At 41.3% G+C, this 23,159-nt stretch overlaps 2 protein-coding genes across 8 annotated transcripts in view; both read right to left on the bottom strand.

The window, feature by feature from the left end:
• The window catches only part of IPO8 (importin 8), a 46,623-nt gene extending 41,580 nt beyond the window's left edge, over nt 1-5,043 (bottom strand). Inside the window, exon 1 of one of the 2 annotated variants that reach the window (XM_075050992.1) lies at nt 4,874-5,043. In XM_075050992.1, the coding sequence (XP_074907093.1) occupies nt 4,874-4,957 (84 nt within the window). In that variant the 5' untranslated portion in view covers nt 4,958-5,043. Of the gene's footprint in view, nt 1-650; nt 1,420-4,873 lie in introns of those variants that run through there. The other variant, XM_075050993.1, reaches the window with a different exon arrangement.
• Nucleotides 5,044-13,444: 8,401 nt separating this feature from the next.
• CAPRIN2 (caprin family member 2) overlaps nt 13,445-23,159 on the bottom strand; it is a 35,889-nt gene continuing 26,174 nt past the window's right edge. For 5 of the 6 annotated variants that reach the window (XM_075051031.1, XM_075051029.1, XM_075051030.1 and 2 more), the window contains 6 exons: nt 22,974-23,126; nt 19,812-19,995; nt 18,002-18,187; nt 16,645-16,745; nt 15,824-15,890; nt 13,445-14,351 (listed from right to left, as the gene is read on the bottom strand). In XM_075051031.1, coding sequence (XP_074907132.1) covers nt 13,783-14,351; nt 15,824-15,890; nt 16,645-16,745; nt 18,002-18,187; nt 19,812-19,995; nt 22,974-23,126 — 1,260 coding nt within the window. In that variant the 3' untranslated portion in view covers nt 13,445-13,782. The remainder of the gene's footprint in view (nt 14,352-15,823; nt 15,891-16,644; nt 16,746-18,001; nt 18,188-19,811; nt 19,996-22,973; nt 23,127-23,159) is intronic. The other variant, XM_075051028.1, reaches the window with a different exon arrangement.

The raw sequence follows: 23,159 nt of genomic DNA, 5'->3' as shown, positions 1-23,159 counted from the left end.
CACATCTGTCAGTAACCTTCTCACTACACTGATGGCAACCACAGTGGCTGAGTGCAGAACAGCACTGGAAGGCGCTTCTTCCCCTTCAGAACAGCAGGACAATCTAGGACAATGGATATGGAAAACTGGAGCCTTCCCTCAGGTTCTGCAAGCGAAGCCAAGACCATCCTTCTCCACCAGCAGTAAACATCTTTCTCTGTACCTCTGAATCCAACTACTGCATGTAAAAATTGCTGAAAAATCAAGGCACTACATCTTTGTTTGCAAAGACAAACATACAGAAGAAATTTGTACCTTGAATACATATGCAATTAACTGTAGACAAAGATTATTTTAAGGCTTACGTACATTTGACCTGGATGCTCAACTACCCAGTTTACTAAGGTTTATTTTCTGTTTGCTGTGCATTGAAAATGTGTTACTTAGAAATTCCATCAGTATTTGTCACACTCAGGAATATTTTTGCAGTTGTTAATAATATTTTCTCTCTTGTTTTTTCACACTGTCAGTCACAGACAGTTGTTAAAACAAGCTAGAACTTCAAAAGACACTTTCTTCTTTCCCTGTCTACATGCAAAGGTATTGTTTGGGGAGGGGAAAACACACAGTGTTTTCATACACAGTGAAAATAAGCATATGTAAGAACCTACCTGAGCTTCTTTCCTCTGTGGGTTCTGCTGCCCAATTCATCCAGTCTCAAACTCCACTTTCCACAGAACTTCTAATCATGCAAGTCAACCTCTTCATCAAACTGGTCTTCAAAACAAATACCTGAGATTCATTCCACTAGTTAACAACATGTGCTCATTGTCATTTTCAGAGTGGCCTTAAGATCCCTGCCTACTATGGCAGCCAGCTCAAAGACATAGGGATATGGAAGGAAAACCAACTTTATTCCGGACTCTTCTGCTTTCGGGCAATCTTCTCACTCTTCTTTCTCTTCTTCCAGCACTACTACTCAGTGCCCATCAAAGCCAAATTCTGAAACTCTGTCCTTCTCAATATTTAAACAAACAGCTGTATTTCTGCAACTGTGTTATTTTCCCCTTTGTTACAGGCCAAAGAAATGTATTACAGCAGGTTGAGCCAATGAAGATTAATGCATAAAAACTGTCTGGTAATCTTATCTGAATTGGAATCAGAATGACTTTGTATGTTCACATAATCAGACAGTACATTCCACAACACTCCAAGAACTGGCACATGAAAGCAGTATTTAGCTACTTAAGAAAAAAACAAACAAACCCTAAAACCAACAGAAGTCCCTGAAGTCCATGAGACAGACCTAACGAGCAAAAGCCTACAAAAGAACAGATATCAAAGGTGCATAGAAATTGCATATCTTTTTTGGCATGATAGTTGACTGTTCTAATAAGTACAGTGTGAGTGATAGATATGATCATAAAGTGCACACCGATTATGATGTGACAGCTGACAAAAAATGGGGGGGGGGGGGCACAAAAGAAAAAGAGGGGGATGGAAAGATGTGTACACCTAGAAAATCAACAAGCTAAAAGGGATATGACAGCAGTTACATGATAGAGATTACTGACCTGGGAGGAAATTACTGCTCTATTACTGCTCTAGTTTATCAAGAATCACATTTCAGATATATCCCACACTTAATTTGTGTTTAGGTCACCGAAAGAAGTGAAGTTTGTTCATGACTCAGAAGAAGCATGCATCATCCAAGGAGGAAGATCAGAAAAATCCTACAAAGAACTGAATGATCTTTAGAACTGCACCAACAAAAATGGAGCAGGGTAATAGGACAAAGTACCTGGTCGTGCACTCAAGGATAATAGGAATTTCTACTAAAAGCTTGAGGTTTCTTAATGAGGAACAACCATACGATAAAAGGACCTTGGTATATTAAGTGATAAGAAATATGTAGATATTGGACATGAAGAAGGTAATTGTAGTTTTAGGATGTATCAAATGAGGTATTAGTGGCATTGAGCGTGATACTTTCTGGAATGCTACAAACACAAATGACTAGATTGCACAAGGAAGATTAATTCAAAGGGGAAACAAGTGCGGAGAAGAGCTGTGCTCTCCTATGATTAGATCTCATAAATTCAGTTTTATGGTAAGAGAAAGGAAATACAGCCTGTTGAGGCTAGGAAAACAGGCCAGTAGGGATCAGCCTTTGACAAACATGTCAGAGAGGGTACCAAGAAACCTATTCTAGTTAAGAAGTAAGATTGGCACAAATGGATATAAATGGACAAATGTACCATAAATTAATTTTGGCTGAAAACCAACACTTGTTTCTAGCTGCAGGAGGAAGAAAATTCACAAACAGCCTTCCAGTAGCTATAATAAGGGCAAAAAATAAAGGAATCTTGCTTTCATTTCTGAATGCAGTTAGATGATAATCCAGAAGGCAGACAGCAACATTGATTTAGCTCTATCTTTACACAGGTGCAGGAACATACAGAAGAGAAAGAGACATTTTCAAACATGCTGGGACTTTTTACAGGCAGGAGAGCTTTCATTCATTTGAACTCCATTCCCCACGCTCTACACTGTAAGCAAATTATGGAGTTGGGACTATTATGATATTGCTCTAAAGGACTCTGTATTGGTACCAGCAATGAGGTGCCTACAGAGAGGTGCTATATTGGGAGACTAGTAGGATTTATACTCTCTGGGAAGCTCCTGTCTCTACCTGGATTCAAACTGGAAAGCAAATGTACACGGCAGATGGGCTAACACAAGAGAAGTTTTACCTCAGCACCCATTAGCGTGTATCAGGAGCAGCATCACTTTAACTGTTGCACAGAATAAAGGTAACCCCTGTTCTGTTTGGCCAAGTGTTGTATTACCACTTCAAGTGCTTATTGTTGGAGGGTTTTCTGTTTGGTTGGTGGATTCATTCCTTTGTTAGAACAAGATAAATGCTAGGACAACATCTGGATTCCAGTACTTGCAGGAACACAGTGACATGTCAACACTATCATTAGATACATGGGAGTCTGACATGTCGCTTTGAAGTTTTAATTCAAAAGCACTGAAAGGCTTCAAGATGTCAAAGGCCCACGTTAAGTGACATTCCTCAGGAGCACTTTTGTTCCACTCATCCAGAGTCATGTCAAACCCAGCACTGCATCAGTACATTATGTCAGTCAGATACATCGTGCTTCATTTAGTAACAGGAAGCCTACACAATAATAGGTATGTCTTAATTTCAAGATTCATTCTTTGTAAGTTAGAAAAGAGAAAATGTGTCAGCTATTTTAAATAAAATTCTGTATCTCAATCTGTTCTCAAGAAATATACTTGCACTCTTGAATCTAAAACCTGTGTCCGCCATGAGAATTACATTATCCATCACTTTAACTTAAAACATGTTACAGATCTCAAAACGCTTTCAAAATTTTTCCTGAGCTTCACAGTACTTATCAGTGATGTTAAAACGACAGCACTAGGAGCAGGACCCAGGAATCCAGACAGCTGCCTCTTTGTTCTGAGCCTGCCAAACATGCAGCAGTTTATTACTGTAGTTTTGACGCCTGCGCAACAGGCTGCTGACAAATATTTATAATTTCCCTCTCACTCCTTAATAGAGGGGATAAAAATAGGTACTGATGGATTTTTAAAGTAACTATGCCAAATAAAGAAAAAAAGTTTTGCACTTTCATCTAACTGTCCCCCAAGAGCATTCTTAATGTCCAGCGCTTAATCCACTGATTTACTAAAGGAACTTGCCAACTGCTAAAGCAAGGATTAGCTATACCTAATTCAGAAGGAGTTTTAAGTTGCCTAAATAGAAAATTAAGCCGGACGAGCAACCCTGAAGTAGCAGTAATTCCTGATGGCCAATTCTCATCGACTGTTTTGTTAAGACACCATCACAGTAAAAAAAATCCAAGTCCTCCAACAGAACCGATCAAATGTCCCATCGAAGTATAAAGGTTAAAGCTCCATCAGTGCCGTGCAAAGGAACCTTCTCTTTTTTCAAATGTCCAATTTGAGATTGCGGTCACGGCGCATGCTGCCACGACGTTAACTGTGGGATGCTGCGATAAATACTACCCATAAAAATCTAACGCCTTTCTCCAAGTTTTACTCGGCATGCTGCTGAACGGGACAAGATGAACGCCCGCCCGGGAGTCACTGCTGCCTATCACCTGTAAGAGCGAGAGAGAGGTCTGAGCAGAGCCCAGCTCAATGTCACGCCTTCCAGCGCCACACACCGAGCGGCAGCGCTCAGGCCGCGCCGAGGATCAGGTCGCCGCGCTTCGCTTCGGTACGCCCTGCTCGCAGGGTCACAAAATTCGGGACCAAATCTCCTGAGGGCGGGCAGCGATCCCGCCCAGCCGCCCGGCACCTGCGGCGCGGACCGGCGGCCGCGCTCCCCCCCTCCCCGGCGGCTCCCTCCGACTGCCGGCAGGTCTCGCAGCGGCAGACCCCGCCGCGGGGGTCCCGGCAGCCGGACCGGGACGGCCCTGCCTCCCGCGTTGCCAGGGCCGCCCTCACCCGGCCCCGCGGCCGAGCGCCCGGGCCGGCGGCTGACAGCCGGCGCGGAAGGGCCCGCTCCGGCGGCTGGTAGGGGGGAGAGGTGGGGGGGGATGCCGCCGCCGCCGCCCCTCGGCCCGGCCCCGCTTTCCGCTGCATCCCGCGCAGGGGGAGGGCAGCGGCGCGGGGACCCCCGTCCCACAGCCCCTCGCTGCGGAGGGAGCGGAGCGGAGGAGGGGGCGCGCCCCGACACCCCCTCACCCCCCGCCTCGCCCGCCCCCCGCGCCCCTGCCGGCGGGGCCGGACGGCCCCGTGCCGCGCGGCGGCCGAGGTGAGGTGAGGCGAGGCGCGGCGGGGCGGGGGCGGGGCAGGCCGGCGGCGGGTCCCGGCCGGGTCCGTCCGCTCCCCTCACCTGATTGAGCTCGTTCTCGGCGGCGATGCGCAGCTTGGGGTCGATGGTGCCCTTCAGAGCCTGGATGATCCTGTTGGGATCCATCTTCCCCTTCCCTCGCCGGCGGGCAGCGCTTCCCCGGGGGCAGGAGGAGGAGGAGGAGCCGCCCCCGCCGCTAGCGCCGCCGCCGCCCCCCCGTGCCACAATCCCAGGCTCGTGTCCCCCACCCCCCCCGGTCCCTCTCCAGAGCCATTCACCGGTTTGCGACAGCGGGGTATCGGGAAACGGGCGCCGCTTTACGGCCGCAGCGCCGCCTTCTGGCTTGGCGCAGAGCTCGGCGAGAGGTGGCCGCCATCTTGTTGTACGGATAACAAGTCGGCGGGGATGGCTCGCAGCGGGCGGGGTTAGGGAGCGGTTTCCGAGGCCGTGGCTGCCTGGGGGCGGCGGCGGCCATGTCGCCGTACGGAACGGAACGCCGGCTGCCGTAGGCCGCCGGGCCCCTCTCCCTGAGGGAGAGAGCGGCCGGGGGCGGGGAGGCCGCTGTCCTGAGGGAGCGTGTGCGGCTGCTCCTCCGCAACCTCCGCATCCAGGGCCGCCTGCCCCGCGTCCCATCCCTGCGGACAGCGGCAGGAGTACTCGGCTGGTAGCGAGCCGTCGCTGTCGTGGCGACGGAGGGGAGGCCGGGCCCTGCGGCACAGGACGCCGGCGGGGAGCAGGCCCGGGCAGCCGCGGCGGCGAGGGGACGGCTAGAGCTAGGCCAGGGGAGGCTGGGGCCCGGCGCTGTTGTGTCGAGGTCCCTCCGTCCATCGCTGCGTGCTGGCCTCTTCCACCTTGCACTGAGGGACAGCGCTGGCTAGGGCACACCGGTTCCGCAGACGTCTGGTCGCCCGACCCACGGGATGCTTCCAGACCCTCCGCACCCGCCGTCTTTGCCAGCGCATACTTTCACCCCACTTAAAAACCCTCCTAGTTTTCTTTCTTAATAGTTTACTCCTTTTCCCAGTAGTTTTCCAGCTTGCGCAGCAGGCTCGATTGTTCTGTATTTGCTACCACGCGAGTTGTTTGCGTGAGAATTAAAGTGAGAACGCCGAGACCGAATGGTGGTGAGGTCAGTTGCGTGGTGGAGAACTGACATTATTCACACAGTTATCTAGGTACCTAAGGTATGTGCATCTGGACAAGAAAGACTAGCAACGTGCAGGAAGACAGAAAGTTGCCGCGAGGAGCTTCCTAAAATGTGCAGTTGGGACAGACACCATAATTCCTATATGCTTCTGAGCATGTTTCTTCGTGATACTTGTCTTCATCATTACATAGATTAGTAGACCCTGAAAATGGTTTGCTTACCTTAATGGTGTTTGTGTGGGCAAGTGGCTGGAAGGTGCTTACCACTCAAGTTGTCAGGAATATACAAACACCACTTCTAACTGCAAGTGGTTGCTGCCCCATTGTGATTCTCCACCTGCGTCCTCCTCTTTTTCCCCGTAAATCCTGGAACATGCAGGCAAACCAAAGGAAGATTTAAACATCTGTGCAGGTGTAAGATGACTGTCAAAGGTGCAGTTCACAGACCGACAGCATGCCAGAAAAAACTCATGATTAAAATGATCCTAGCGAGCCAAATCCTTCAGTTACTTCTGCAGGTGATGTTTTACATGACATTTACAAACCAGAGATGTGTTATTAACTGGTCAAAAGAACAGAAAGACTGCTGTGTTTTGGAAGAGTCAAACACAAGGGCAATTACAAGATTATATAGATGTCTTAAGAAGACAATTGGACAATATGTCATTTGTTCATTGTAATTACAGTACGAAACGTCATTTCTCATTACTGCTCCTCAGTTAAGAAAACACTAGTACTTCCCTCAACTTATATGTTACCTGATCTATACTGAAGAATACTCTTCGTAACAATGCTGAATGCACAGGAGTGCCATTTATGGTAGGGATGCCCTTCTCTAACCAAGGGGACTATATAGTAATGCTTGCCACAGCATCTTTACTGCCACTAAATAACTTCAGTTCCTAAATTGTTTGCAAGGAAAACTTTAAAGCAGCTAATGCCGTAATGATTTCATACAAAAAAACTGCGTCCCTTAATAAGTTTGCCTATAATTAAAAAATAATCCAGCTGTAAAAATGAATTACACCTACCTAGCATTTGGAGATCGTGCGCTCTCTTGTGGTTTTCATCACTTTTTGGTGTAGAACACCTGATCATTATCACTCAAGAACTGTATTTTCTGTTCTCCAGTAATGCAGCTCTACAGCATCTAGCAAGAAATTACAGGTACTTTCATTGACCTTCTCACTTCTTAGAAGCAGGTGAGAGTATGTTCAGTAATGATAAAATACAAAAAAAAAACCACTGTGAGTGTAAAAGGTATATATCGTTAACTATGGTAATTCTTTGTCATTTTCTCATTTTAGTTAAGATAGTAAATAAGAGTAGTCCAGTGAAAAGCCCATTTTAAAGATCTTGGATCATGTATCATACTAAAACCAAATTAAAAGGATTTGTAGTGTTATGTCTCTACTTCCTTCTCCCAAATTAGTATGTTATGGACAGTTTAAAAGCAGTTCTGTTTTATTCCATTTCTGTGTATTCATCTGTGGTAGGTGAACTTAAAAGTTAGGAAATTTATTCATGGAAGAACTTTAGTCTTGTGGAGCTGGTGATGTGAAACATATCAATAAAGAACAAAATATGCTTAAAGGCTATTTTAACATCTTCCTGAAATGCTTTTCATAATTTTATTGCAGGTACCATTTGTATTTAAAATGTCACTTTTAACACACAACATTCACTACAAAAAAAGTGGAAAAGATTTTACACCTAAGATTTTGCTTTTAAGACACACTTTTTGTGCACACAGGCATCAACAAGGCAATGCCATCAAGTCTCTAAATCAAGTAACGTCCAGTTCAACAATGCTCGTTTCCTTTGTAGTATGTCAGCAGTGATTTAGTTACGGAACTATTGTTGCTAGCATTTTAATCTACCTGTGTGCTGGGTTTGATATATGCCTGATACTTCCTTCTGTAAAACATGAACCTCTATAGATACCAGTGGCTATGTTATTCTAAAAATAAGTTTAGTCATTAATTTAAATACTTTTACGTAACCTCAAAAACTTCAGGATCAAAGTAACTACTTATAAGCAAGAACTTGCATGCCTTTTTGTTAGAGCAAAAGTTCCGTTAATATTTTGGGCTTCATCTATTTCAAAATAATGGATCTAGAACTGAATTAGAACGTGTTGGGTTTTTTTAACGTTTTGCTACTCTGCAAAATGAAGGATCTGAAGTAAAATTCTGAGATTTTCTTGTCAGCTATCTAACACTGCTGGTGAGAGAAGACCCAGTGTGAAAGGGACAAGTGATATACAAAGAAACTAAAAACAAGTACATGAAATCCCAAGTTGCACCAGCATGCAGGTACAGAAAAAAAAAAAAGGATGAGGATAGAAGGGAGGAGGGGAGATAAAAGAAAGCAAAGATTAATTATTTTTTTTAACGCCAGAACTCTTCAAGTGCACTATAACAACAGTTTTATGAAGTATTTAGAACCAGCAATCATATTTTGAAACTCAGTTGCTGAAATCAAGGATTTTTAAAGCAATGTAAGTTTGTCCTCAACAAAAATCAGACCAAGTTCCTGACAGAGTTGCTATCAAGATAACTTGATTAAGTTCAAGAACTTTGGGAGGTGGAGAAAAAACAGAAAAGCCTTACATATTGCAGGTTACTTAGAATTAGTCCTTTGACTTGGTTGTTTTGAAATGCAGGTAGTGTTTTAGCTGAATGCTATGTGTAACATACTTTCTGCTGGCATAGAACATCTGCTTCATTATCATGCCAACAAAGTTCCTTTAGGATAGCAGCTGGTTTTAAGTTGTAGTTAATGAGATGCTCATGGAAATTATGAGAAAGGCGGCAATGATCGTTTGTGTGATGTGCTACAAGCTAAAAGTAATCCACTGTTTTCAATATAGGGTTTACTTCATTGTAGTAAACTAAGGACAAAGTGACTGGGTCAGTACTTGGCATAAAGCCTTCATTCCATATCAACCACAGCCCTTACTCATCTAAGACCCAAACAGTCCAAAAGCTATATGAATTAGTACTCTGCAGCCAAATTAGTACATCACAATATTTTTTTTCCAAGTACACAGCACCTGGAAATGTTCAGTCAGCAGATAAAAAATTATAAGCTTTTTCATTCTTAATAGAATTGTTTATAGTTGGGAGCAAGACACAAAATTAAGTTGATCAGAGACTTGTGAACAAGTGTGTAACTAGAGTTAACTTATTTTTATCTCGTTATGGTACAGTACAATTAGAAGACAAAACAGACTTTTCATACCCTCCACAAGCCTCTCAAACATAATTTTCTCAAAAGACATGTACAGATTTGATAAAGAGCTAGCGAGGATGATCTGCAGCAGATAAATGTATGCCAGGCCTCCAGATACAAGACTTTGATCAGTTAAAATTCTGAAACCGTCTCCCCCCGCTGACTGTTTTGTCAGAGCAGCTGTAGATAACTTACAGCAGTCAGGGAGGAAAAGGTATGTAAACTGAACCAGTACAACACAGTGATGTTCTCTGTGCCACCACTGTAGCCTGCGGGATGGAGGTTTCCTTAGCTGCAGGAAGTCAGCCATGACAATTCTGGTAGATCATTCATGGTCTCCTCTCACTTCTATAGCCTGGCAAAAACACAAACGTCACAAGCCCATTAGTATATTGAAAATTTTAAGAAACCTTTGTCATGGTTGAACCCCATGAGTAGGCAGCTCAGCACCACACAGCCGCTCGCTCATCCCCCCCCAGTGGGATGGGGGAGAGAATCGGAAGGGCAAAAGTGAGAAAACTCATAGGTTGAGATAAAGACAGTTTAATAAGTAAAGCAAAAGCTGTGCATGCAAGCAAAGCAAAATAAAGAATTCATTTGCTACTTCCCATCAGCAGGCAGATGTTTCCAGGAAAGCAGGGCTCCACCACCCGTAACGGTTACTTGGGATGTCAGAGGCCGTAACTCGAGTGTTCCCCCTTCTCCCCCAGCTTGTGTTGTTGAGCACTTCATGTGGTCTGGGGTGGTCTGGGGTATCCCTTGGGTCAGTCGGGGTCAGCTGTCCCGGCTGTGTCCCCTCCCAACTCCTTGTGCCCCCCCAACCTCCTCACTGGTGGGGCAGCATGAGAAACAGAGAAGGCCTCGAGACTGCGTAAGCACTGCTCAGTAGTAACTAAAGCATCGCTGTGTTACCAACACTGTTTTGGTCATAAATCAAAAACACAGCACCATACCAGCTACTCTAATGAAAATTCTCTATCCCAGCCAAAACCAGTACACCCTCCCATTTCAAGGTAGTTCAAGTATTTCACTGAACTCAGAGAAGGAAACATGGAAATTCACTCCAAAACAAAACCCAGTGTTAGTTCCTTACCCTTATAGTTTATCTTCAGCAGGCTGCATAAGATAACTAAACTGGAAAGAATTTAGGTGGTATCCAATTTCCATAGCAAAGACAGCAATAGGAAGTTAGCAGAACTATGATGACCCTTTATATGTTTTAATTAGATCTGATTGTCATCCTTACATAGTTAAGGTATGTTACCTAGTGCAACAATTCAAGCAACTTCATTTAACAACTACTGGAGAAAAAAAAGTATTGGCAGACACTATTTACATGAAGTCTATACCAGCGTTACCTCAAATACTTTCAAGTTGTGAAACTCACCTGTTAAATGCTTTGCCCAGAAGTAGAATATGGATCTAGGTCTTTAGTCTGGACATACTGAGGTAGACTAAAACTGTCAGTAAATAATGCACTGAAATACTCTGAGGTGCTTTGAGAAGCTTTCAAAAACAAGTATTAATCTAGAAGCATAAAAAATGAGGTACAAGGTACCAATATCCTAGTGTTTCTCATTATGGGAAGCCATATGAAGTCATCTTTTTAGGTATTTCGAAGATTAGAATAGCAATTTTCTAGCAGTGAATTTTGGCCAGCTATTGGTGTGGAAAAAAGGTGCTTTGCTTGGTCTTTTGCAATATTTTTTTTAAACACAGGCTTAGCATTTAAGTTCAATACTAGCCTTTTGAGTCACATCTAGTCTGAAACTTCATGACACTACCTGTTCAAATGTACTTATATTCCTTTTTGTAACAGGGGTAAGCTAGAGATTTGTTCAGAGCTCTGACTAGAAACAGTGAAAACCAATAGTTCTAGGTAAGAAGGTACTATGCAAGAAACCTATAGGATAAAATTGATCATATTTTCAGTTATTCTATGGGAAGAGAATTGTCCAAGTTGTACTTTTTTTTTTATAAAAAGTATCAGGGAAACCCCAGACATTTTATTTTAAAGTACCTGGTACTATAAAGATTATTCCCATTCAGGCTGATAAAGCCTATAAAAATATGAAGTTTTTTAAAGCCATCCATTATATAATTTATCACCAAGTTTACTAGCAAGGAACCATATAGCGATTAGATTTCATGCTTCATGATACCTGTACACTTCTGGCTGCGACAATGCATACTCCTTTAGTTAGGAATTTAAAAATCCATCTTATACTGATGGACAACCAGCTCTGGAATTGAGATGTTTACCTCCGGTATCTTGAATATATGCAAGCTAGGGATACATAAAAGCTTTACTAGATCTGCCAGTAAGAAATAAGGTTAGTCTCAAACAAGCAGTAACATAGGACACCAAGCAGTTATCCAGACTTGACTGAACTAGAGCATTAGAAAGCAACGTGTGCTTCATGTATTCACAGTAATCATAGCTGAGGTTGCCAAAGGCTGAGCTTATTAGCAATTCTTAGTACTGATAACTTGTTCTTAAAACATATAAAATCCATCAGACAAGTACATATAATAAAACCAAGTAGGATAAGCTACATGCTAAATGAAGTAGCATGCACTAAGGCAGCCTGAAGTGCAAGGGGGATACCCTTCTACATGCACAATAGGGCACACTTACTTACTAGTCCCTAAATAGACAGCCTGGGAGAGGAGTGACTGGGTCAGTGCTCTACATGTAAAACAAACAAACAAAAAAACAACTAGAGTTGCAGGTCTGTTAGAAGAGCAATGAAGTCTGCTGTTTGTCCACAGCTGCAAAGCTATTGCAAGCTGAAAATTATCTTAGCACTTAATCCTATCTACCATATTCCCATATTGATATATGTGGAGGAGAGTTAACAGTCTAAGAAAAGAGTGCTAGTTAAACTCCTGCCACTTATCCTCTGTTGAGAGTGTTCTAGAAATAAGCCTCTTTACTGGCTAAAGTCAGAATTAGCATGTTTAAAAATACAGGCTTAGTATTCAATAGTTAAGGCTTGACATTTTTTTCTGTAGTGGTAAACTAGGTTCTCTAAAGCTTTGTCCCACCTAAACTTCTCATCTCAGAACTTGCCAAAGGAATTAAACCAAGACTTGAAGTATGATCACCCTGTAAAAATCTGTATGAAGAAGAAATCTAAGTTTGGAATAAAACCATTGTGAAGTCATGTCAGACAACTTGTTTTGGCATCTGCATGGTAGCAGGGGAGAATTGTTTACCAGTTACCAAGAAACAGCAGCTTTATATCAGGTCTGAAATTTATTCCATTTAGATTTTTACTTTTATTTTAATAAGCAGGTAGCTGAACTGCTTTTACTTTGCATAGTTCTAGTCCACCCTTAGATATACCAGTCAGGCTTTTGCAGTAGCTACCTTAGTACACTCAGATAAAATACTTCCTACTGCTAAAACAAACTATTGAAGCTTTTAAAAGTATAAAGAGCCAGTGACCTACAGTCTTCTTACTAGTTCATAATTTTATTTTAAACATTGAAATGCTTTATAGTATTTGACATGCTGCAGCTTAGACAAAGACATACATCATGGCTTTTCAGTTGTCAGGCCACAAGAGATTTCTGAAGACCAGTCACACAGCCTATTAGCTGTAAGAAAGGAATTTCATAAATGCTTCCTAGCATTTGTATTCAAGGTTTGATTTAAAATGCAAGCAGCAGGCTTCAACTACAAATACCAAGTTCCTCAGCAGTTGTCTGAAAGGAGGAGATAACTTGCAGTACAATCTGAATCAAGTCTCATGGGGGAGGGAAGCCATACACATTTGTGACACTTGTGAAGCAATTTTAACTTTAAAACATATTGCAGCTGACTAACAGTGTGAGCCAGCCCTTCAGTGACTGTTTTGAGATTTAAGAATTTCAACTACATCACTACTGAAGGACAGGTGATGTGACAAAGCTAGACTTTGAGTAAGTAGTCCTAACGAAGTATGTAGCATTTCACTTCCAATTTCTAGACCTTTTGGTTAAAAAGGAAGCAGGTATGTAACTAGATCTTGAATTCATTTTGATCAAGGGAACACTCTTGAGAATGGCATCAAGCAAGAACTAAATAAACAAGTAATCCCATTTAAACTATACAGCTTATCCTGAATTATTGAAACTTGTAAGATCAGTTCTATGTAATAATATGCATGTACACCCCGCATCAGGAATAAGCTATTTGATATATTTTAAAAATAAAGACCACTGGCAAGATTAATACTAAAATGCATATTAACTTGTTTTATTGAGGCACAACAAGGCATTGTGAATAGCCCATACTTGAGGCAATCAATAGTGTAGTAAGCTGGACATTAATACAGTTTAGGGTAAGTGCAAACAATATACATTCACAGCTTTACTAGCAAGGCTACATCACAACTGATAAAGTGCCAAATTAGTGCTGATTCAGTACCCCAACTCCATGATTTCACCTTGCACAACAGGACCATCATTTCCCCCAATAATGGAACCATATATCTTCTATAAAGTCAGTAGTAAGTGCAAAGCTAGTCCCACCCCCCTCCACCAAGGTGTTTGGAGCAGATCTTTTGTAAACATCGCACTGGATTTTAGTCCTGATAAAGGAGGTATCCCGAAAAGGTGGAGTATTTCCAGCTACTTCCATAGATGGCTCCCCGATGCAGACGCAACCAGATCTGATCTCCCTGGAACAGCTGCAGGACTGCATGATTACTAGCTGTTTCATGATCAGGAGCCCCATCATTTGCATAGGCTGACACTAGGACCTCTTCATTCTTCATGAGATTCACATACAGGGGAACATTTACAGCTAGTTTCAGCATGTGGAAGATGAAGACATATGTACCATTCACTGGACAGTTGAACCTACCAAGCTGGATATCAAAAGTTTCTCCAAGGTTGTTCAGCAACAGATCAAACACAATTGGCTGGTCTAGAGTTCCAGGGGCCAAGTTAGATGTTCTAGCAGCAGAGAAGGCAACTCTCATCTGCTGTGGGAGGGGGTAGACGTGCACTGGTAGTATGGTAGCAGCTTGGCTCGTCACTGGCATATCAACAGGGGTGATGCTGCGGGAGTCTCCCTGCCCAGAGTCCCCACTGTTAAAGGTTTCATTGTCTCGTTCTGGACTGCTCACCTGAGAGGAATCACTCCACCCTGCTGTTAAAGATCATTAGCAACGATAAGTAAGTATAACAGAAGGATAAGATTACACCTGCAGGCATAATCTTAAGCAGCAAGTGTATGGACTTTGCAAAAAGATTTGTCTTTCAGCTACAGCAAGTTGTCAAAAGACCCCAGTGAGAACAGAATTTTAAAGCTGGCTTACATTCATCACGCTTGCATTCAGCAAGATGGGCCATAATTTAACTATGAACAATTACTTTTCATATTCTAAGTAGGAGAGTAGTAGCTTGTAATAGTTTTAGCTTTAGTATTTGCCACATACATGTAACAGCTTAAAAAAGCATATGCTAACTTCCAAGTGGAGATAAAAATGTAATTTCTGAAAAAAAGGACAAAATTACCAAAAGCCAAGTAGTCATTTAGTCACCTTCAAGATCTGAATTTGCACTTCAAGTTACCTCAATACTGTTCTTCTAGAGTTGCATCCATATCAACTTATGAGGCTAGAATACTTTAAGCCTGAAGAACTAGAATTGCTTTTAAATGTTCTGCACCCCACCCCCCAAAATGAAGCTTTTATCAAGTATCCACATTAAAAGGGTCTAGAAAACATTAATAGATCCAAGAAATTTAAAGCAGTCGCACTCAAGTTGCAAACCATTGTTATTTCCACTGGAAAGGAACACCGTGAGATATTCAATAAACTAAGTAAAGTTGCTACGATGTCTTAATGCTAATGATTACATCTCTCAACTGTTAACTCACCACAATCTCACATTTCTTTTAATTCTATTCTGAAGTGTATTCTATGAGTCCTCCCTCAGAGAGGGCCTGCTTTATCCTAAAAGTTCCCATGATATACCATAATTTCATTTTATTCTTCAAAGTAGCCATCTACAGTTACTAATCATATCACTTTTCACCTATAGCACTGTAAGTCCAGCTTTTTCCAGCACATACAGTAGGATTAAATCATCTTGTTCACAACTTTTCAGAATACATGCTATTCATGCTTAGATTCAAACAGCTAGTCTTATGTATTTCTTTAGGTTTTGTACTCCAGGATGGAAATACAGAGTAAAGCTGTATTCCCAAACAACTCTTTCTATGAGAAATAGTTTATCATACAAAGTTTCTGGAATCTGATAGCTTACCCAGAATCAGGGGAGACCATGCAATTAAGGGGAGAAGCCAAATGCAACATTGGAACTACCCTGTGTGTGTTTTCCTAGTGAGTTTTTGTGAAGAAAGTTCAGTAAGGTACCATTGGGTCAGAAATTTGACATGTTAAGACATCAAATTGAGAATAGTGAAATTAAATCTGCTGCTACACAATGCTAAGAACAGTACTTAAGCTTCCATCTAGCTTGGTTAATTTATACCAGGCTTGATCTGTTTAATCAGTGATAGTACACTGTTTTTCTCACTATTCACAATAACACTCCACTTCATCTGCTACAGCCAAGCCCATATATGTGCCACTGGGAACCTGATGTTAGCCTTACCTCTTGAATTTGCTCGAGGACCACTAGTTATCCCACCTCGTTTATAGCACTGCTGGTAATTAACATCCTAAAAAGAGAACAGAAGTATTAGGAAGATGGCTATAAGAAAATCTGAAAACAAGTGGGGCTAACAAATAGTATTTTTTCATTGCACAATTAATTCAAGCTCTAGAATAGACAATGGTGAAGTTCAGAATTAGGATATAGATAAACAGCCTTATTTATGGAAAATTTACAATAGCTTGTATGACATTAAAGAGCTATTTCAATGCTAGTTCTAGCAAGTTAGCTTCTGAACTATACACTCTGTTCAGTCCATTGAGCAATACCTTAAATCTCAGTTCTGTTACAAGTCCACAAGTCTGTACAGAAGAATGTATTTCATTTCAAAGCTGAAGGCCCTCATCCCAGCAGGAACCTTTGCTTTCTTACACACTGTTTTTTGGATTATTTTTTTTTGCTAACCGCATCCTCAGTCAGTCCATTTAGGAGTTAATTTTATACTAGAGAGGCATTGAGTACCAACTTTAAAATCCATAGTAAAATAGACTCACTATACCACACCTTATTTGCCATCTTTTGCATTTCAGAGATTCCCTTCAGACTAAAATCAACCTGTCATACAGAGATGTTATCTGTCTGAACTGACTTCCTATTTCAACCTGCTGTCTACTGTTCCAGAAAAGTTCTGTCTAGGAAACAAAACTAGCCTCTAGCTTGTAAGAAATAGTTCACCTGTTAAGATAATGAAAAGCTACAGTAGTAGACTTGGCTCCTGTACAGTGGTCAAAAGGCTACTGGAAATAAAAGTCAATACTTACCCTCTGAGAATATGGCATTCCAGCATAATCTCTACCAGGGAACTGCAGCTGGCCATAGCTGCCATTAGTTATTGAAGGTGAGCCTCTGTAAGCATCAAAACCTGTTCAAATAAAGTTCATTATTCAATATCATTCATTGTTTGGTTTACAGTACAAGTCCAGAATAAAGTAGAGCTCCTTTTTGGCACTTATCACATGTATGAAGTTACACAATTCCACATCTATTCTTTAATTCAGAATTTGGAGCAGAGTCTCACTACTCCTATAACGAATGCATTTCATTAGTTACTCAGAACTACTCACTATGGATGTATCAAAACTACATGTTTACAACTATTAACATCAGACCTTAACAATTGCCTGTTTGATACTAATGGGACTTCACAGAACAGCTGAAAAACTTGCTGATTCCAGAGACAGGATTTAACATAGAATTAATACTTTCTTTTGCTATTACAAATGCTTAGCTATTACTGTTACACATTTAGATGTTACTATAATATTTAGCCTCTTTAGCTATTAGACTAACTACCAAAGAGGAGCTGCAAGCAATTTAGTACCAGACACTACCAAACCCTTTAACTGCTGTTAAGCTAGAACTATATAATTCACTGTCTGGTACCTGTTTCTACACGGCATTGAGCCATCTCAGCCCAATAACTGAAACTATCACAGACTAAGTGCCCTTCCACTTCAAAATGGAATAGACCACAGTTTCCAACAACCTTAAGTTGGTATCTGCTTAAAGTCAGCTGAAACCTTCTATAGTACTTCAGCTAGCAGCAGGATAGCAACTGATTTGCAGAGACCAAACAATCCCCCTTTTAGAACTCTTCAGTTTGTTAATCCGGAAGGGCTCTCCTACCAGGAACTCCACCCCCATCCCCATTTCTGCTGGTAATACTAAAGCCAGCAGTGCTAAGCAAAGAGTATCTTGTGTTGTGCAAATACTGCAAGTGACATCTGAAAATACCTGCCCAGAACATTAGCAAGACAGATGCCAAGAGAAATAAAGGGGGTAAAAAGTTCAGAACGGTAAATGAAATAGCAAGCAGAAGAGTCTATACAATTAACTAATTTAATAACCTATTAGTGTAAGTTTCTACTTTCACAATTCGAAAGGCTACAAAATTGCTCTGCCAGTTCACCTGATACCCAAAGTACAAGGACTACAAATAAAAGTCAGAATGAACTTGTTTTTAAATTCTACAGAGGACCCCATTCTCTGTACATTGCTCTTAAAGTCCTGTTTTAAGAAGTTTCACATATAGAACCTAAGTTTAATACCATGCTGTGTTAAATCATGTTCTAGTCTACATTAGACTTGTTTTTAAGGCAGTAGTAAATACAGACATACCTTTGTATCCACCAGGGGAACGATATGAATTAGCCAATGACCTTCCACCTCTAGCAGATCCTCTGACAGACCCACGACTGTTAAGGTAAGGCTGAGGGGGTCTGGGAATAACATTAGTCTGTGCTGGATAAAAGGCAAGGCTACCATTGCTAACAGGAACAGCTCCATCAGGTTGATAATTCACTGCTTAAAACAGAAGGCACAGATGAATTCAAAGCTTTTATAAGTGTAATAAGTTACCACACCTAGAAGCAAGGGCAGCATTAGGAAGTTCAGAGACTGATTAAGCTGCTCCAAATATCCTGTTCTTCTGCCCCTTCATTACTTCAAGCGGAGATCCTCCCCTTTGTTCTGTAGAGTGTAATGCTTGTTAAAGTACACTGTAGACAGCCCAGGCTGTCAGTGTAAGCCTCTAATGCATTCAACAAGATTCAGTTGCATAGGTCAGAACAAGCTTGCTAGCAGCATCATGAAAATAACCAAGCCAGAATAAAAATCAAGTAACACCCAACTAAGAATTTTCACTTAGAACCAGCACTGTTCTACTAGCCAGACCCCAGTGGTCTATCTGATAAACTAAGTCACCTCAGTGTTGACAACCTTCAAAATGAGACAAACTCAGTCTTATCTAGATAGCAATAAGACAACTGTGGAAAGCTAGATCTTTGGGTTCAGTCTCTTCAACAGACATTCCTACTACATGTTATTAGGCAGTTCAACCCCAAGCAACAGGTATTCAAGAATGCTTTTCACTCACAGGGTGGTTGAATGGTTAGCTTTAAATACAGACCTTGCAATCATGAATATGCTTCCACAGGACCATATTTTATGCATATAAAAAGCTTAAAACTGATCCAGAGTGACAGTCTAAACCCCTTTCTGAAGTCTGTGCAGGGCCACTGCACAAAATTAATCAAAAAATCATGATGTTCCATCAAAAAACTGTATAGAAGACTGATCACCTGTAGTCTCAGTGATGAGGAGCATTCAGTCTAAACATGCTTGCCTGACAGCTATACTTATATTATTGTTTGGAGATTTTAATCTTCATATGTCTCACTGACTCCACAGAGTATCAGTTTATTTATAGTATAATTCCTAGGAAGATTCCTCTGGCAGAAAAACAGTAGTTTTAATGACCTTGATTCACTTGATTAGATAGTCTTATAAATCCAGATCCCTAGTTGTCAGCTTCCTTTCATCCTGGAACTGGTTTCAGGCATATTTAGGGCCTAGTTTAATTTCATATTTAGTGTCAGCTATATAAATTCACCTGGTACAGAATCTGAATGTCAAGCAGGTCAGTTTTGTGTTGAATAAGGCAGCTCAAGACCCCACTTATCAGAGGTTTAGTATTCCTCAGGTCAACTGAAAACATATCCCAACTTTCTTATTTAGCATTCAGCAACTCCCAGCACTAGTACTTACTACCAGAGACCAAATTAATGGTTCCAAATAAGAGTATTTCATCATTGCTTCAATTCCAAGGAAACAATTGTTTGACCAGCAAGTATCACTGCATACTTGAGTTTCCCACCTACTGGGAAATTCAGGCATGTGACACTGTCCATGCAACTGGTATAGAAACTAGTTTGAAGCAGTCTTTCATCCTGCTAGCAGTTTTGAAATTGTTTACATACCATACCATCACCTAGATTAGGGTTGATTAGCACCTGTTAACATTAGGGCTACAATAACAGTGTTTATGAATTTCACCGAACTCACAGCACATGGTAATGAATTAAAATACTACTATAAGCTAAGTATCTTTAAAGACTACTTGAAATACAGATAGAAGTACAGTTCTCACCTGAAGACAGAGATTCTTGTGAAAGAGAGGTTTGTTCTGCAACATGAGAAGATTGCAACTGGCATTGAGGAGGAGTCTGTGTACTTGCTGTAGAGAAACTCTGGTTATATCCTGCCGAATATGAAGAATCCTCTTTAGTTTCCTGGTCTTTACGTGGAGGCAGTGGTGCATTCACTTTAAATACCTACAACATATTTCAAGACGAATGCTTAACACTACCAACTTAAGTCTCTGCCTAATGCCACCACCCTGCTATGCCATGGTTTAAATCCATATACCTACACCAGTTTCTAGAACACCAACTGTTTCTTAGAGATAATGAAAAGCACTGTACTTCAACCCATCCTTTTCCCTCTCAGTAGGCTTACAGAACTTAGTCCTGTTTGTGTAGCTACTACCCAAGAAACATAGCTTGATTGACCATAGCTACCATATTTGATCAACAGAACAGATACCATACAATAAGCTATTTTCCTTCTATGGGAAATCCACTGTTAAATTCACTGACTACCTGTCCTACAGCTTTTGACCTGAAGCTGAGACAGCCTATACTGAGATATTTACACATGGGAACAATTCGGGTCTTGGAACCTGATGCAACACTACTATCCATTCAAATACCATATTAGGCAGCCTTCACCCCTTTGGTAAATTGAACCTCAACTTTCCTACCTGTTTTAAGTTACCTCAGAGTAAACATGTAGCCTAAGTAAATCTTGTAATTCAAATTTTAATGTTATAGCCTCAGCACTAGAGTGGCATGCAGATAATACTGTTAGTTAAATCTAATCAACCAGAGTTCAGTCATTGACTATATTGCTTTATAGCCAATAACCCAAAATTACCAGAATTGATGCTGTCAAGATCAAATAGGAAAGTCTATTTTGAGTAAAAGGATCTAAATTTCACATAAAGAGCTGTCAGCAGTACTAATAGTGAGTCCAGAGATGTATCTAACCATTTTCCAAGACTATAAACTGTCTGAAGGCAGACCAGGGCAAAACTACAGCTGGAAGCAAGGAACAGCTTCACAGCTTGACAATTCTTGTCATTTGCAGAAGCATCTATAATTAAAATAGGAAATGAACACTTCTTCCAGGGTCAAGAAACCAAATACTGCCTCTAAGAGGGAGCCAGCACAGAAACCCCTCATGATACTGAAGTGTTGAATATACATTTTGAACCATTATAAAACACAAATTCTGGGTTTGGGGTTTTGTTTGTTTGGTTTTTACTTTACCAGATGAAGTGATCAAAGTAATCCTCTAAGAAATTTGAGGATGCTGTGCAGTCAGGTTGTCAACACCCACATCCTGGAGTTATTTGTAGCAGGTGGTCTACTTTTTCCTACAGTGAGGGCTACAGGTGGAATTCTAATAAAGGACTAGGGCTACAGGTAGGATCTGCCTTTAGGCTCCCATAAGCACAATGGCAGCAATAGGATGTTCAGACATCTGAGGACATGTAATCAGATGCTTCCATTACTGTCACTGTACTACCACTATTTGGCAAGGAACCATCTGACTCCTGGCTACCTACTGAAATCCAATGGCTGTGTTTTCCTGGCAGCAATGGGAATCTAAGCAATGTAGGGAAGAAGAAAACCCTGCACTGCAAAGTTAAAGACTGCTACCACTATAAGAGGAACTAACATCCTAGCAATTTAGTGACAGATGTTTGCCAATTTGACCCAAAAATCTCAAGAGAAATCTTGAACATTTAACATCTCTGAAAACACCACAGCATTAATTCAAGTGAACTTTCAGTAGTACCATTATGATCAAAAGCACTCTGAACACAGACACTAGGTTCATCAGAATGACAGACCAAGACTCCATATTATATCATGACAGATGCTTATCTTACAGACTGGGTCCCCAGACTCTCAATTCCTTGATCATAGCATGCTACTATTTCTCCAGTCATGAAAAATCACCACCTAGCCACTCAGCATAATTTAAATAGATCCAGCTTAGAAAGAATCACCTCCCTACCACCACTAACCTTATTTATAATCTAAATCAAAATTCTGTACCTCTACAGAAGGTTCTACTTGAACATCTTCTACAAATACAGAAAACCAAGGAGAAAAAGTCACAGTAGTGATTTACTGCAGACCACACCAGGATGTCATAGTTGTTTTACTCATTAATTCCTGTGCTTTGAAAGGCTATTAGCTACCTTCTTCCACCAAATGCTACTACATATGTCTCAATACTGCAAGATGCAGATTGTCCAGCAAGTTCTGGAACTGCACTGCTACATTTGTTGAGATGCCTTGTGGAGAATGCCTTTGGAGAATCTCAGTGACATCTTTCTAAGCTTGCTTTTGAGCAAGAACGTTAAATGAAGGTTTCTAGCATCTGCTGAAGAAGGTATCAGAGGACTAAGTAAGACCAAGTACAGGGAAAGGAACATTTAACAACTAAATGAAGACCCTTTCTCTGAGTCCCTCTAGGCTTGCACTGCAGATTACCACACAGTAGCAGTGCTCACTAATGTTCTCCAACATTACTAATGATGTATGGCCTGAAAAAAATAGTATCTATTTGCAAGAAACACCGCTCATAGTCTGTGTGGACTATTACCTAGACATCTATTTTGACTACTTGTTAGCAAGATAGGATAATGAGCTACACCAGTCTTTATCAAGGACACATTTTCCATGATTCCAGTGGAATACGTTTTACCCAACTAAAGCAAACAGTCTAAAAAGCAGCAAGACACATTCAGGCCTCAGGAAGCTTTTAGTCCTACCTACTATATACTTCAGGATTCCCTCTCTCCTCTGCAGTCATCATTATTTGAGACCTATGCATAAAAACAGTTTAAGTACAGCCAACTTTGCCTTGGGGCAAAGCTATAAATCTGTTTATTTCAGGTCTGACTTCTCCCTCTTAGTTCCTTGAGGCTACTAAGATATCCCAGTATTAGATTTTGGGACCATACAGAGCAAAACCAGGATCTCTGTTCTTAGATGACCTGGTTTAAGTTCTGAAGGCATTGGAGAAGCAGAGTTCCAATCTAGGTTTTTAACATTAAAACATCAAATGACCTATCAAGTTCTGTACTATATCAAAAGGAGTCAGTTCCCCAGTATCAGGACCAAGTTATTAGCATAATTGTCAGTTATTCTTCTGTGGCCTCAAGTTGCATACTTACAGTCTGCATAGCCTGAAAGGGAGCTGCTGTTATTGTGACAGAACTGCTGCTTGCTGGAGGAGACTGAAAGCTTTGCGCTGGTGGTACTGGCGACATGGAGGTGCTTGAAGTAGGCAATGGTGACTGTGGCTCACTTGGGAGGGGAATAGTTGCCTGAGGGAAGAACAAATGTAATGAAAGGTCACT

This window comes from Buteo buteo, chromosome 19 (assembly GCF_964188355.1).
Source record: "Buteo buteo chromosome 19, bButBut1.hap1.1, whole genome shotgun sequence".
Lineage (NCBI taxonomy): Eukaryota > Metazoa > Chordata > Aves > Accipitriformes > Accipitridae > Buteo > Buteo buteo.
The sequence above is the reverse complement of the archived record's forward strand: the minus strand, read 5'-3'. Positions and strand labels throughout refer to the sequence as shown.